The 12,374-nt window shown below is 44.5% G+C and overlaps 1 protein-coding gene across 5 annotated transcripts in view; it reads left to right on the plus strand.

The window, feature by feature from the left end:
- INPP5B (inositol polyphosphate-5-phosphatase B) overlaps positions 1 to 12,374 on the plus strand; it is a 51,781-nt gene that overhangs the window by 7,622 nt on the left and 31,785 nt on the right. For 4 of the 5 annotated variants that reach the window (XM_058195496.1, XM_058195497.1, XM_058195493.1 and 1 more), the window contains exons 5-9: positions 3,344 to 3,457; positions 6,854 to 7,019; positions 7,908 to 8,039; positions 9,417 to 9,518; positions 9,730 to 9,844. In XM_058195496.1, coding sequence (XP_058051479.1) covers positions 3,344 to 3,457; positions 6,854 to 7,019; positions 7,908 to 8,039; positions 9,417 to 9,518; positions 9,730 to 9,844 — 629 coding nt within the window. The remainder of the gene's footprint in view (positions 1 to 3,343; positions 3,458 to 6,853; positions 7,020 to 7,907; positions 8,040 to 9,416; positions 9,519 to 9,729; positions 9,845 to 12,374) is intronic. The other variant, XM_058195495.1, reaches the window with a different exon arrangement.

Raw genomic sequence — 12,374 nt, forward strand, 5'->3', positions numbered from 1 at the left:
TCCCTATTCAATATATTATCTTTAAGATATAAATTTGTATAATATTCTAAAAAGCTTTTTAATTTTATCCTGTTGATATCTCTCTTTACCTTTGTATTCTATTTTTCTATAGTACGTTGTTTTGTCTTTTCCTTAAAGTGTATGCTAACCACCTACCAGGTCTATTTGCATTACAAAAGTATTATGTTTGGCATATTGTATATTTGTTGCCACCTGATCAGCCATTATCATATTAAATTGATTCTGTAGTAACTTTATTGCATCTTTAAGTTTTTGATCATGTAGGTTATGTATTAATAATTGTTGTTTCTTATAAATTTCCTCTTCTAAATACCTACGCTGTCTTTGTTGCTTATTTCTCTGTCTATTATTAAGATATATTAATACACCTCTCATAAAAGCTTTACTGGAGTCCCAAACCATTTCTATCGATGTTTCATTATTCAAATTATAATCAAAAAATTCTTTCATCTGCTTTTTACATTGATTTACATTATCCTGATATCTAAACAAATTTTCATTTAATCTCCAAGTTCTTCTACCCTCTTTTCCATATTGCAATTCCATCCAAACAGGACTATGATCAGACAAACATCTTGGAAATATCTTAGTTTTCTTCACCCTAAAAAGCAAATCATTAGAAATTAAAATAAAATCAATACGTGAGAAGGATTGATGCCTATCAGAGAAAAAGTATAGTCTCTTTCCTCCAAATTCCAGTCTCCATACATCTCTTAACTCAAAATCTTCTATCATATCAAAAAAGGATTTAGGCAGCTTTGCATGTGCAGGTATCTTCTTGGAAGAAATTCTCTTGTCCTTTCGTGTATCTATTACTCCATTCCAATCTCCCAATATAATACGATTTATAATCCCATAGATTCAACTTATCATATAACATTCTATAAAATTTTTCTTGTTGCTGATTGGGTGCATATATACCAAGCAAGAGAGTCCTTTTGTTTCTATTGTAAGTTCAATAGCAATATATCTTCCGTGAATATCTGCCTCTATTAACTTGGCTGGTATATCTTTTCTCAAATAAACCACTATGCCATGTTTTTCTCCAAAGCTGAAGCAACAAAATGTTTACCTAACTTTGAGTTTATTAGGTACTTTTGATCTGATAATTTAATATGCGTTTCTTGTAAGCAAATAACATCATTTTAAATTGTTTCAAATAATGAAATATTTTTCTTCTCTTCTGAGCTGAGTTCAAACCATTGACATTCCAAGTCAAGATTTTATTTGCCATTACTGGGCTGCTGAAGCCTTTGAGCAATCAACTGAAGATCGTCCTCCGTATCTTGGCCGTGCTCCTCCACCGCTTCTGTAGCAGAATCCTGAACTTTACTTTGAGTTTGTTGCTCCTTTTCTTTACGCTTAAGGGCTCCCCTCGTCAGTCTTTGTTCTTGTAGTTGTTCCTCTGATGGTAACATCACTGGAATCACCTCAGCTTCCACACCCATTTGAGTCTCTTGAATTCTTTTTCTATTATTTCTATTTCAAATTTCAGCACTGTAGAAAGAAAATCTTTGGCCTTAAGCACTGTGTCAATACGATATCTCCTTCCTGATAATACACTGTCAAGCCAACTGGAACCTCCCATCTAAATTGAATCTGGTATTTCTTAAGTTCTTGTGTAAAAATGTAAAGTCCTTTCTATCCCTTAACATCTTGGGAGGAATCTCTTTCAAAACCTTCAACTCCTGTTCCCTATTTTCAAGTTTTACTGAAAAGCAACTTGCAAAATTTGATTCCTCACTGTTCTTTTCAAAAAATAAACCACACTGTCTCTAGGAAGTTTCTTTTGCCTAGCAATCCAAGAATTAACTCTATAAATTTTGTCAATTTGATAAGCAACCTCTTGTGGATCAAGTTCAATAAATTCAGCCAGAGCTTCTGATAAAATTTTTAAATCTTCCCTTTGTCCTCATTCAAACCTCTAATTCTCAGAGCTCCTTCCATCATTCTATACTGCATCACCACCACTTGATCTTCATTTTATCCAATTTGATTTGCATTCCCCCCATTCTATTTTCTATTTGTTGATTTGACTGAACAATTTCTTGCACCTCCTCCTCCACCACCTCCAGTCTTTATGCCAAACCTTGAAAAGCCATCCAGATATCTTCTCTTATTTTTTTATTATTCTCTTTTATTTCTTCTCTTATTTTCTCATTATTATCCATAATCTCCTTAAACCTTTCTTCAGACACTTTCCTTGCTCTTTAATCAGATCTTCTAAAGCTGGTTCAGAACCCTTCTGCCCCCAGTCTTAGGTGGTTTAGTAGCCATTTCAGTTTTAAAATTCACAAAATATAAGTCTAGAAACTTCTCTTTTCCCTTTAAGTATAGGAGAGCTCAGTTCACTTCATTAAAATCCACACATAACATTTCTTATCTTCTTAGTTGGACAGACTGTTTAAAATTCCATTCGTCACTTCACTCCCGTTCAGGCGCCATCTTTAAGAGTCAATTAGAACAAAGGAAAAAAATTTCTTTTTAGAAGGTAGAAGTCAGGAAGTCAAAAATACTTGCAATCCAATAATTGTCCGCTGGCACTCATTCCGTCTGCTTAAAGAGATCCATAAAGATAAGACAATTAGCAGAGATGGACACTTTCTTCTTTTCCTGCTTTTGCAGGAGCGCACTGAAGTCGGAGAATGGCAGGAATATTTATGGGACCCATCAACCCTTCGAAGCTCTGCTTAATTAAAACAAAGCCTCTGGGGAGGTCTACCAACATTTCCTGCTGCTCTTATCTTTCCTCTTTCATCCAGAGAAAAAGATTAAAGCCGGCTTTTCCTGGCTTTTACGATGTTCAGTGCGGAGCCCCTTTAATTAGGGCTCAGCGAAGAGGTGGAGCCACCCGGAAGTCCTTCCCCAGTGAATTGAGAGAGGAAAATTGTTCCCTAGAAGTGCCCTTCACCTTTGCTGCATGACTTCCCTCCTTCCTCCTTCCTAACCCTCTTCCTCCTCCAGCTTCTCAGCAGAACTGGTTGCTCAATCACTCGCGGAAGGCAACCCCCTCCCTTTGTTCATCTGCTAGACAATTGCTCACCTCTTCCTGCTAGCTGCCCTTTCCTCTTTGCCCTCCTACTTGCTCGGAGAGGCCCCAGCTGAACCCTGGAAGAGCACTCAGCTCTGCATGCTGGATTGGAGTCATGGGGCCTCTCCTGCTTGACCCTGATGGAGTAAAGGGGGCCGCAGTCGGATGGAGCTGGTCTGCAAGGAAGGACTTGGGGCCCCGAGGAAGAGCTTCCTTGCATACTGATGTGGCTGCAACGGAAGCCTCTTGCACACAGGAAGGTTACGCTTCTCTTGCCTTATTCACATGCAGGATCAGATGTCACCGTCCGGATCGTGTCACCTGAGGCCAACTTGCTGGTGCGGCTGCCTTTTGGCTCCCAGACACAGACGTTCTTGAGGGAGGTTAGGAAACGCTGTGTTGCAGGTAGGAATTGCTGCTGCTGCTGCTGCTAAAGGGACTTGGCTGGCATATCATTCTGCGGTGCAAAAAGGCCTCCCCTCCCCGCAGGTCCCAGTGCACAAGGGTGGCTGATTGGATAGAAGAGCGCCACAAATGCCAAGATGCCAAGCCATTAGAGTTGCAGGGTGCTTGTGTTGCCTTCATTCAGCCTTACAGCTTTTGGGTGCAGGTGCATGAGAACATATATGCACGGATATGCATGGAGAGGGAGTTGGGGCTGCCAAAAAAAGCCAATGCAGTCCTAGGCTGAATGAACAGATGGATAGCATCAAGAGCACAAGAAGTGATAGTGCCACTTTATATTACACTAGTGAGGCCACACTTGGATTACTGCATCCATTTCTGGTCACCATGATACAAAAATAATGCTGAGGCCCTAGAAAGTGTGCAGAGAAAAGCAAGTAAGATGATAAGGAGTCTGGAGGCTAAATCATACAATGAATGGCTAAAGGAACTAGGAAGTATGTCTCCCTTCCGGCCTTATGATTCTATGCTGTTCTCAACCCTTTTCTGCATCTTCTTTAAATAAAATCAGAGGAGTCCTTTGACCTTCCAGGAATCCTATCTCTCAAGCAGAAGCCTTCCAATTTAAAAAGAGAGACCCACCCTCCCCACAGGCTCCCAATCTGGAAATGGAGGAAGAAGGCATACTCAAGGGACAGGCTATAGGCGCAGGTCTGGATCTACAGGAGGAAGTGCTGGGGTTACATATCACCTCTTCATAAAACCACTACCCTACTTCCCAGCTTACCTCCAGCTCTGAAGTATCTGCCTGCCAGTTACTGCCGTTCCCCCCAGTAGTTCTGGGGCACCTCATCAGATGTCACCTATTCACCCTTTCAGCAAAACGATGGGGTCCCACATCCCATCCTGTTTTTCTGTAAAATAAAAGATAAACATGGAGAAAACAAAATAGGTTCTGCAGTACAGCCTCCTGGCTTTGCAGCAGGTAACCAGAGGTTTCAATTCTCCCTTGCAAATGTTAAAAAATGCAGCCACATTAAAAGTAAGAGACATGAAACTCAATTTACAAAAATAGAGGCAGTGTTTTGGGCAGACCAATGAATGGTCTGACCAATAATTGGTTCACTAATAAAAAAGAAAGAGGGAGAGATGGATTGTGTTTTAAACCTTAGACTGCAAGAGATCAAGGAAAAGCATAAATCTGAAATTACAGGGAATGTGCTAACTGTGCAGAGAAATAGGACTAAGACCAAGTTCTTGAATGCAAACAGATATAAGACATTCAACTCAATGCAACATTGCTTGAACAGTTACTTGTGTCAGGGTTCCAAGGAACACCTCCAACAAAATAAGGCTCTGAGGCTTGAGGTTCCTCAAAGTTCCAATTTATTAGAGATGTCATGTTGGCACAGCTGGGAAAACCCGAAATTGAAAGCTTCCAGGTTTTCCACACCCAGTTGACAGTTCACAGCCTTGCTCCACACCCACAAGTTCATTACATTATCCAATCAACTCTTCACACTCAATTGGATACAATTTTCAGGCAGTCTCCATCAGACGCAGGATGTCCTTGAATACGGAATGTTGTTATGACTAACTTTCTACCGCTCCAACAACAACCCCCTCCCAACTTCCCCAGCTAAAATATGTGGCAGTTAAGAAAAAAGAAAGAAAAAGAAAAGAAAATTGCCTTCCAAAACTGACAACTTGCTTCCCAGAAATAAGTAGAATCCTAAAGGTAAGTTTTCCGCTTCTTTGTCCTCCTCTGACTCCTTTGGATAAATTCAGCCAATTATTACTCCTGGTTCAAGCACGGAGATCTCCTCTCTTGTATGCCAACATTCAGCCTTTGCTCTTGAAAGAACAAAACTTTACCCAGAGAGGAGAGATTGAAGGAGTCTCCCAAGGATATATGCCCCAAACATGCCTGAGGGATGCTGCCTGGCAGCTGGATTGACAAGAATATTGGCACTTCAGCCACCAGCCTACCTTCTGGTTTTGCCAAGGGAATGTGATCCACTCTATTCAGCCCTTTTCTCAGGGAGTGAGAAAAGGCTCCACTCTCTATGGCTCCACTTCTTCCCCTCAAGAAAACCCTCATCCTCCACCCTTACATGCAGGCATCTGTGTCTGTCCCACAGGGCTAGATGTGGTTCAGGTATCCACACCTGAATTGCCAGCAGTTTAGATCAATGGTGGGTTTCAAATTTTTTTACTACTGGTTCTGTGGGTGTGGTTTGGTGGGTGTGACAGGGGAAGGATATTGCAAAATCCCCATTTCCTCCTCCTCAGCTGGGACTCAGGAGGCAGAGAATAGAGGGGGGAAGTGGGGCCAGTCAGAATTTTTACTACTGAGTGGTTCTCTGAACTACTCAAAATTTTCGCTACCGGTTCCAGAACTGGTCAGAACCTGCTGAAACCCACCTCTGATTTAGATCTTGTACCATTGACCTCTGGGTGTGACCCACAGGTAAAAGAGCCACTTCAGTCAGTACTTTCCACTTCCAAACCCATAAGGCTAGTCTAGAAAGATCCAATGAATGATAAACATTGTAGGAGGAGAGCCTATTGTAGCCAAAACCCCTGATGGAATCTGATCGTACCTTTTCCACTAACAAATGCTTTTGAAGAGCATGTTTTCATGATTTGCATCTCCATGATAGGATCAGAAACAAGAAAACAAGAAACAAGAAAAGCCTTAGGAAGACCACACCTAGAATATTGCATCCAATTTTGGTCACCACACTATAAAAAAGATGTTGAGACAGTCTAGAAAGAGTCTAGAAAGAGTGCAGAGAAGAGCAAACAGGATGATGAGGGGACTGGAGGCTAAAACATACGAAGAACCGTTACAGGAACTGGGCATGGCTAGTCTAGTGAAGAGAAGGACCAGGGGAGACATGATAGCAGTCAAGCTATTTTCCAAGGCACCTGAAGGCCAAACAAGGAATAATGGATGGAAACTGAACAAGAAGAGATTCAACCTAGAAATAAGGAGAAATTTTCTGACAGTGAGAGCCATCAACCAATGGAAGAGAAGTTGCCATCAGAAGTTGTGGGAGTTCATCCCTGGAAGCTTTCAAGAAGAGACTGGACTGCCACCTGTCAGAAATGGTGTAGGGTCTCCTGCTTTTCAAGGGGAGGTGCATTTCCTTACTTACGTCTTACACCAAGACTTCTCTCATTCTCCAACTGAAAACAACTTTCATTCCAAGAGCCAGTTTTGCAGGCTGAAGCACGCAGGTCTTTTCCCAGCCTGGGAATTAGCCATGAGCAGCTTTGCTCTTGGGACCCCTGCTACCCCTTTGCTGGAGTCCTGCTGTTCCTCTTCCTTCAGATTGAGTCAAAATTGCATTTGTTCTTCCTCATTAAGGCACATCCCTCCCCTCCCCCCAGGTGGAACAGTTCTGAAGCCTTTGTGGCCTGTAGGAAGATCTGACCACGCTCCTTCTCAGAGGTGTTTGGTTTTTCCAGGCATTGCTGGGAAAGAAGACCTCCCACCAGAGGGGGAGACGTGGCCTGGCAGGAGCAAAGGGCAGAGCGTGCCTGGTGGGACACCCACGTAAGTGCTCACAATCACCCAACCAGCCTTGCAAAGCATTCTCAGAGGGTGGGCAGGCGTGTGCACGCACTTTACCCTGTTTTTCCTGTGTCACTTTTTGCATCTGTCTAGAGAGGGCCTGTTGTTGGGCAACTTTAAACTGCCAATTGATAGTATGCAGATGCCTCTTTTTGATCACAGTGTCCATAATTTCTTGGAAAGCAAACCTCACTGGCAAAACCAGCCTTCCATCTGAATGGTGGAAAGGCAGAGTCTCTGGGTACCTTCTGAACAAATCCAAGCAGAGGCATCTTAGCATTGTTCTTTTTCTGTCTAGCATTAGAAAACTTGCCTTTTCATTGGTAGGCAAGCTCTCCGTTGAATCCTGTTGCCTTCAGGGGCACAACCCAAGCAGCTCTAGAGAAAGTTGGGCATTGCCTTCCTCCAGAATATTCCGCGTTCAACCTAGCCAATGGCTTTCCTGGAGGTCTCCCATCCAAGCAGGCCCAGACCTATTTAGCCTGGAGAACAGCAGCAAAGGAGGCCCAGGTGTAGCCCTTTTCCTGCCTCTTCCTTCATCAGGAAAAGCAGCTGCCCTCACAAAGCCCTTCTTGTCCCCCAGGCCCATGGGAACAGATGTAGGCAGTGTGTGTGAGGGGGAGGGGGAGGGGGAGGGGGAGAGAGAGACACACAGAGAGAAAAGGCAGGTTCTTGGCAGAGGTCTTTTGAAGTTGTTATTGTAGAGCTGGGAAGAAAACCCAGGTCCTGACCAAAGATGAAGGGAACAATCATAATCTTGTTAATTTGCCGACTCTGGCAAATTTTAAGTCCATCTGTGCTTTGGGCTCCTCCTACCCCCTTTTTGTCCTTGTACTGCCCTCCTGGAAGACCCTCCTTCCTCATTTCTAGGCCAAGCAAGACCCACCAAGAGGAAACCCTGAATGTACTGGCATCCAGCGAGACCCTGGGCCAGAGGCGACCCACCCTCAAGTCCCAGCTTCTGCAGAAGGAGGACCTGTATACATCCCTCTGCCACTTCAAGTAAGGGGATGGGGTGGTCTTCTAGTTGTTGGCACATGCAGAAGCTGAGATACTTACTACAGATAAAACGGCAGCAGAGACGGGAATGAAATTCAAATGTCCAGTAGAGAGTGCTTGCCGGAAAATGCTGATTAGTAATAGTAATGATAATAAGTCCAAGAAGTAATAGCATGGTCCAAATAGGTTCCAAAAGTCATAAAAAGCCAAATCAGGTTATCAGCCCATTGAAGGGTCAAAGAGTTATGAAGAATCAGGAACGAGTCACAAACTAGTATTATAAATGGTTGTTTCCAACAAAAACTGCAAGTAAAAGACCTACCTAATTCTGTCTGCAGGCAGCTGGCTGCAGTTACCCATGCCTCGTCCTTTACTTAGCAAAGAGCCTTGCGTTGCTCTGTTCACCTCTGCATGCATCTAGACCTGGGCTTGGGTTGTGCCTCATTATTTGGCTGTGCCAACTGAACAGGAAATGCCTGTGTCTGAACAAACTCAGTTGAATCCTGACTTGCTGGGTCCAGAGGCTGACAATCTTGATGTTCTGTCCCCCCCCGCCACCTCACCTAAGAAAACACAAGCACCGAAGGATGTTTGCCAGCAACTTATTTACAAGTTGGCCTGGTTTCCTTTGGCAGAGAAAAGTTCTGGCAGCTGCTCTCCAAGTGCCAGCCAAGTTTCTTATCAAGAGTCAGTGTGTTTACAGTCCGTTGCCGGAGCAACCAGGAGTCTAAAGAATGGTCAAGAGTTATTCATGAAAATCCAAGCCTTAAATACAAAAACTGTCTGAAGCTCACACGATGCAGTTCACACTTAGTAGCTTTTGTCTGTCACTAGGGCCCGATGGCAACCCCACCCGCTTTTATCCCCTGTGGGGTGTGGCTCAGTGACTCAGCACTCCCTGGGCTTGCCACACCTGTTCCTCTGCTGCGCACGCTTCTCTTTCCGACGCTGTCTAGGGTCAATCCAGGATTGATCCTCCTCGTCCTCTATCTGTGGGGCTCTGACACGCCTTCTTCCTGGCCTTCCGCTGGCACTTGAGGCGTTGCCAGGAAGGAGGGACCTGGAGAGGGAGGCCTTGTCGGCTCCTCAACCTCACTCTTCGAGTCATCCTCCTCCATGAGGACAGGCTCGGGGGCTGGAGTCACAACACTTGAAGCACAAGCTTAGTTGGAGCAACATCATTACATTCAAGTTCAGACTCTGAATCGTGGGTCGTAGCAGGTCTTGGGAGGAACACTGGGTGAGCAGGATGCCCCTTAGCTTGCTTGAAAGAGGCAGAAAGACACCCAAAAAAAGGCTGTGGTTCCGCATACTCCAAAAGGCAGAGGGAGTGATGGTCTCTCCTATCCAGCCAGATGGAGCAACAAATGTTTCTCACAGGTTCTTTGTTGGCTCGTACAATGTGAATGGTCGGGCACCCCAGGAGAGCCTTCTGCCCTGGCTGAGTCATGATGTGGACCCTCCAGATGTCTACTGTGTGGGGTAAGCCAGCCTCTTTTTCCATGCTCCTTGGACCTTGTTGGAAATGCTTTGCTCCAAGCAAAGCATGGGCTTTGCTTCATGGGCACATGTGCTGCTTAGCAGTGCTAGTCATAAGGCAACTTGATTACCTGACTTTCTTTTTGGAGCTGGGAGAAGACCGTTGCCTTCCCATAGAGAATCAAGGACCTAACTGTCCCTCTCTGGAACCCAGCTTTCAGGCTCTGGATCTGAGTAAAGAGGCTGCTATGTTTAACGACACTTCCAGAGAAGAGGAATGGTTTGAAGCTGTGACCAAGAGCCTTCACCCAGGAGCCAAGTATGCCAAGGTAGGGCTGGGGGTTTAGCTGCCCAGGGACTTCTCCTCTTGAGGACGTTCTGCTCTCTGCATGGTCCACCCTGTCACACTCAACCAGGAGGCTTCACTTCCTCCCTCCCTTCCTTTGCTGAGCTCTCAAAGAAGTCACAGGAATGTTGTGTATTGCTTGCTTCCTGGATCCCATGCAAGAGAGCCAGGGGACATTAAGTCAGGGCATTGGTTCTTCTGGCTGGATCACTGGAATGCCAGGGCTGTGCTCTGTTGGCTGCTGGCAATTTGGTCGGTTGAACCAAAACCCTGAATAATCAGGAGGAATTTGCCTCTGATCTGTTGATGCCTTGTCTTCCTGAGTACTCTGGGAAATGAAGTAGCGGAAGGATTGCACAAAATGCTGCACAAAACAAACCTGGTATCAGGGTAGCCCAATGCTTCTTTCCTTTCACTCACTGCAGCCCCAGGTGAGCTGCAGCAACCTTGTTCAGGTGGTTCAACCCCTTCTAGGAAGGTTGAGAATTTGCCCTGAGCTGCTCTTTTGGGCAACATTTCCCAAATGAAATTACTGAACTTTGCAGGGCGGAATCTTTGCTAATAAGAAAGCTGAGATTGTATAGGATTATCTGGGATCTGTTCTATCCTGCGGATTCCAGGAACGTATATAGGGATCAGCCCTTCAAAGTCAGGAAGCAGACTTTTTTTCTAGAGCACAAGATTCTGGCTATGAGGACCCTTATCACTTGCCCATTAGGTTACTGCCAGGCACCATGCATGGCACTGCTTTGATGCCATGCTTGGAAGCTGCAGTTGGTCCCCCTTGTCTGCTTGTGGGAGGGTAGGATTAGCTCTTCATGCTTAACATTGCATGGCCAGAGGCTCCTGCTTAGAGTTGGAAGTGGCCAGCCCAGGTCAAGCCTTCACGTCCACCATGGGCGTCCCTGCCTGGGATGCTCTGGGTCCTCTGCCCAAGAGTCTGGGGCATTGGGGCAGGCAAGAGAGCCTGGTTGCTTATCTCAGTGGCAGCACCACCAGGGACAGCTTCCTGACTTTTAGAAAGGCCTTAACCACTGAGCTCTCCAGAAGAGAATTTATTTAAGAGTCATCGTCAGTATGCCTACTACTTTGGGTTAGATTTTACAATATGGTTTGGTGTTTTAAGGAACTTGTAGTTATCAAGAAGAAGTCATGCCTTGAGCTACTTTTCTGAGCAGTTTAGTTGAGCATGCAAATGTGGCAGTCAAAGTCAATATCATGACTCAGCAAAATATTCAACAAAACCTGTCATGATTATGATTATTAGCAGAGAAAATGGCAGACTGTAAATTACTCACCTTAACTGGAGTTGAATGTATGACTGTAGGAATGAGAATATGTCAGTGGCTCCATGTCTTGCTGGAAAGAAGCACCGAGTGATGCACTGCAAAGCTCTGTTCTCAGCCTTGCGTTGATCAAATTGAGTTAGGTGAATGATTAGAAAACATAATTTTCAGATGACACAAAGATGAGAGGATAGTAAACCCCATATTCTAAAGGTGCAAGAGAATCTAGACAAATTGGAAAATAGAACAAAACCCCAAATATGAATTCCAACAGGGACACAAATACAGTGTCCATTATTTGGGTTAGAAAAATAAAAAGGGAAGTCAGAAACCATATCACCTGCATTTTGGGTGAAAAGATCTGTGGGGCTTAGTGGATCATTAGTTGAACATGAGTCAGTGGTGGGCGGAAGCTGCAAACAGAGCAAATGTGGTCCTAGGCTGCCATGTCAAAATGAAGATCGTTTATTGCTTATTTAGCATTTGGCTGGACCACATCCAGATGCCCTCAAAATTTAAGAAGAGAATTGGAGCCTATCCAGAGGAGAGCAAGCAAGATGGTGCGCTGGGAAGAAAAAGCATGGAGATGCTTGCTATATTTAGCCTAGAGATGAGAAGGCTGGGAGAAGGCCCAAGGCTGGTCTTCATGATTCAGATTGTCATGCTGAAGATAGGCAGAATTGCTCCGGAAGAATCAGAATCAGAATAGAGCTGGAAGGGACCTTGGAGGTCTTCTACTCCAGCTCCCTACTCAAGCAGGACATCCTATGCCACTTCAGACAAGTGACTATCCAGTCTCTTCTTAAAAGCCTCCAGTGATGGAGCACCCACAACTTCTGGAGGCAAGCTGTTCCACTGGTTAATTGTCCTCACTGTTAGGAAGTCTCTCCTCAGTTCCAGGTTGCTTCTCTCCTTGATTATTTTCCATCCATTGTTTCTTGTCCTGCCTTCTCGTGCTTTTGAAAATAAGTTGACCCTCTAAAAAATTAATGTTTTTAAATTACAAAGAGTCGATTATTTTGAACCACAGGATTTATAATGTGCCCAGTCTCTTCTGGTCTGCAATTAGGACAACTTGGAGGATGGGAGGCAGGCAGCTCTAAGCTAGACTTAGTTAGACTTAGACAGGTGCAGCTCTGGTTGGGCTGTTGCTGAGAAAACTGCTTAATTCAAAGCACTTTGTTTCTGTTTTCGAGGGGGACATTCTGGTGACACCACCCCTCAGTC

Source organism: Ahaetulla prasina, chromosome 10, assembly GCF_028640845.1.
Source record: "Ahaetulla prasina isolate Xishuangbanna chromosome 10, ASM2864084v1, whole genome shotgun sequence".
Taxonomy (NCBI): Eukaryota; Metazoa; Chordata; class Lepidosauria; order Squamata; family Colubridae; genus Ahaetulla; species Ahaetulla prasina.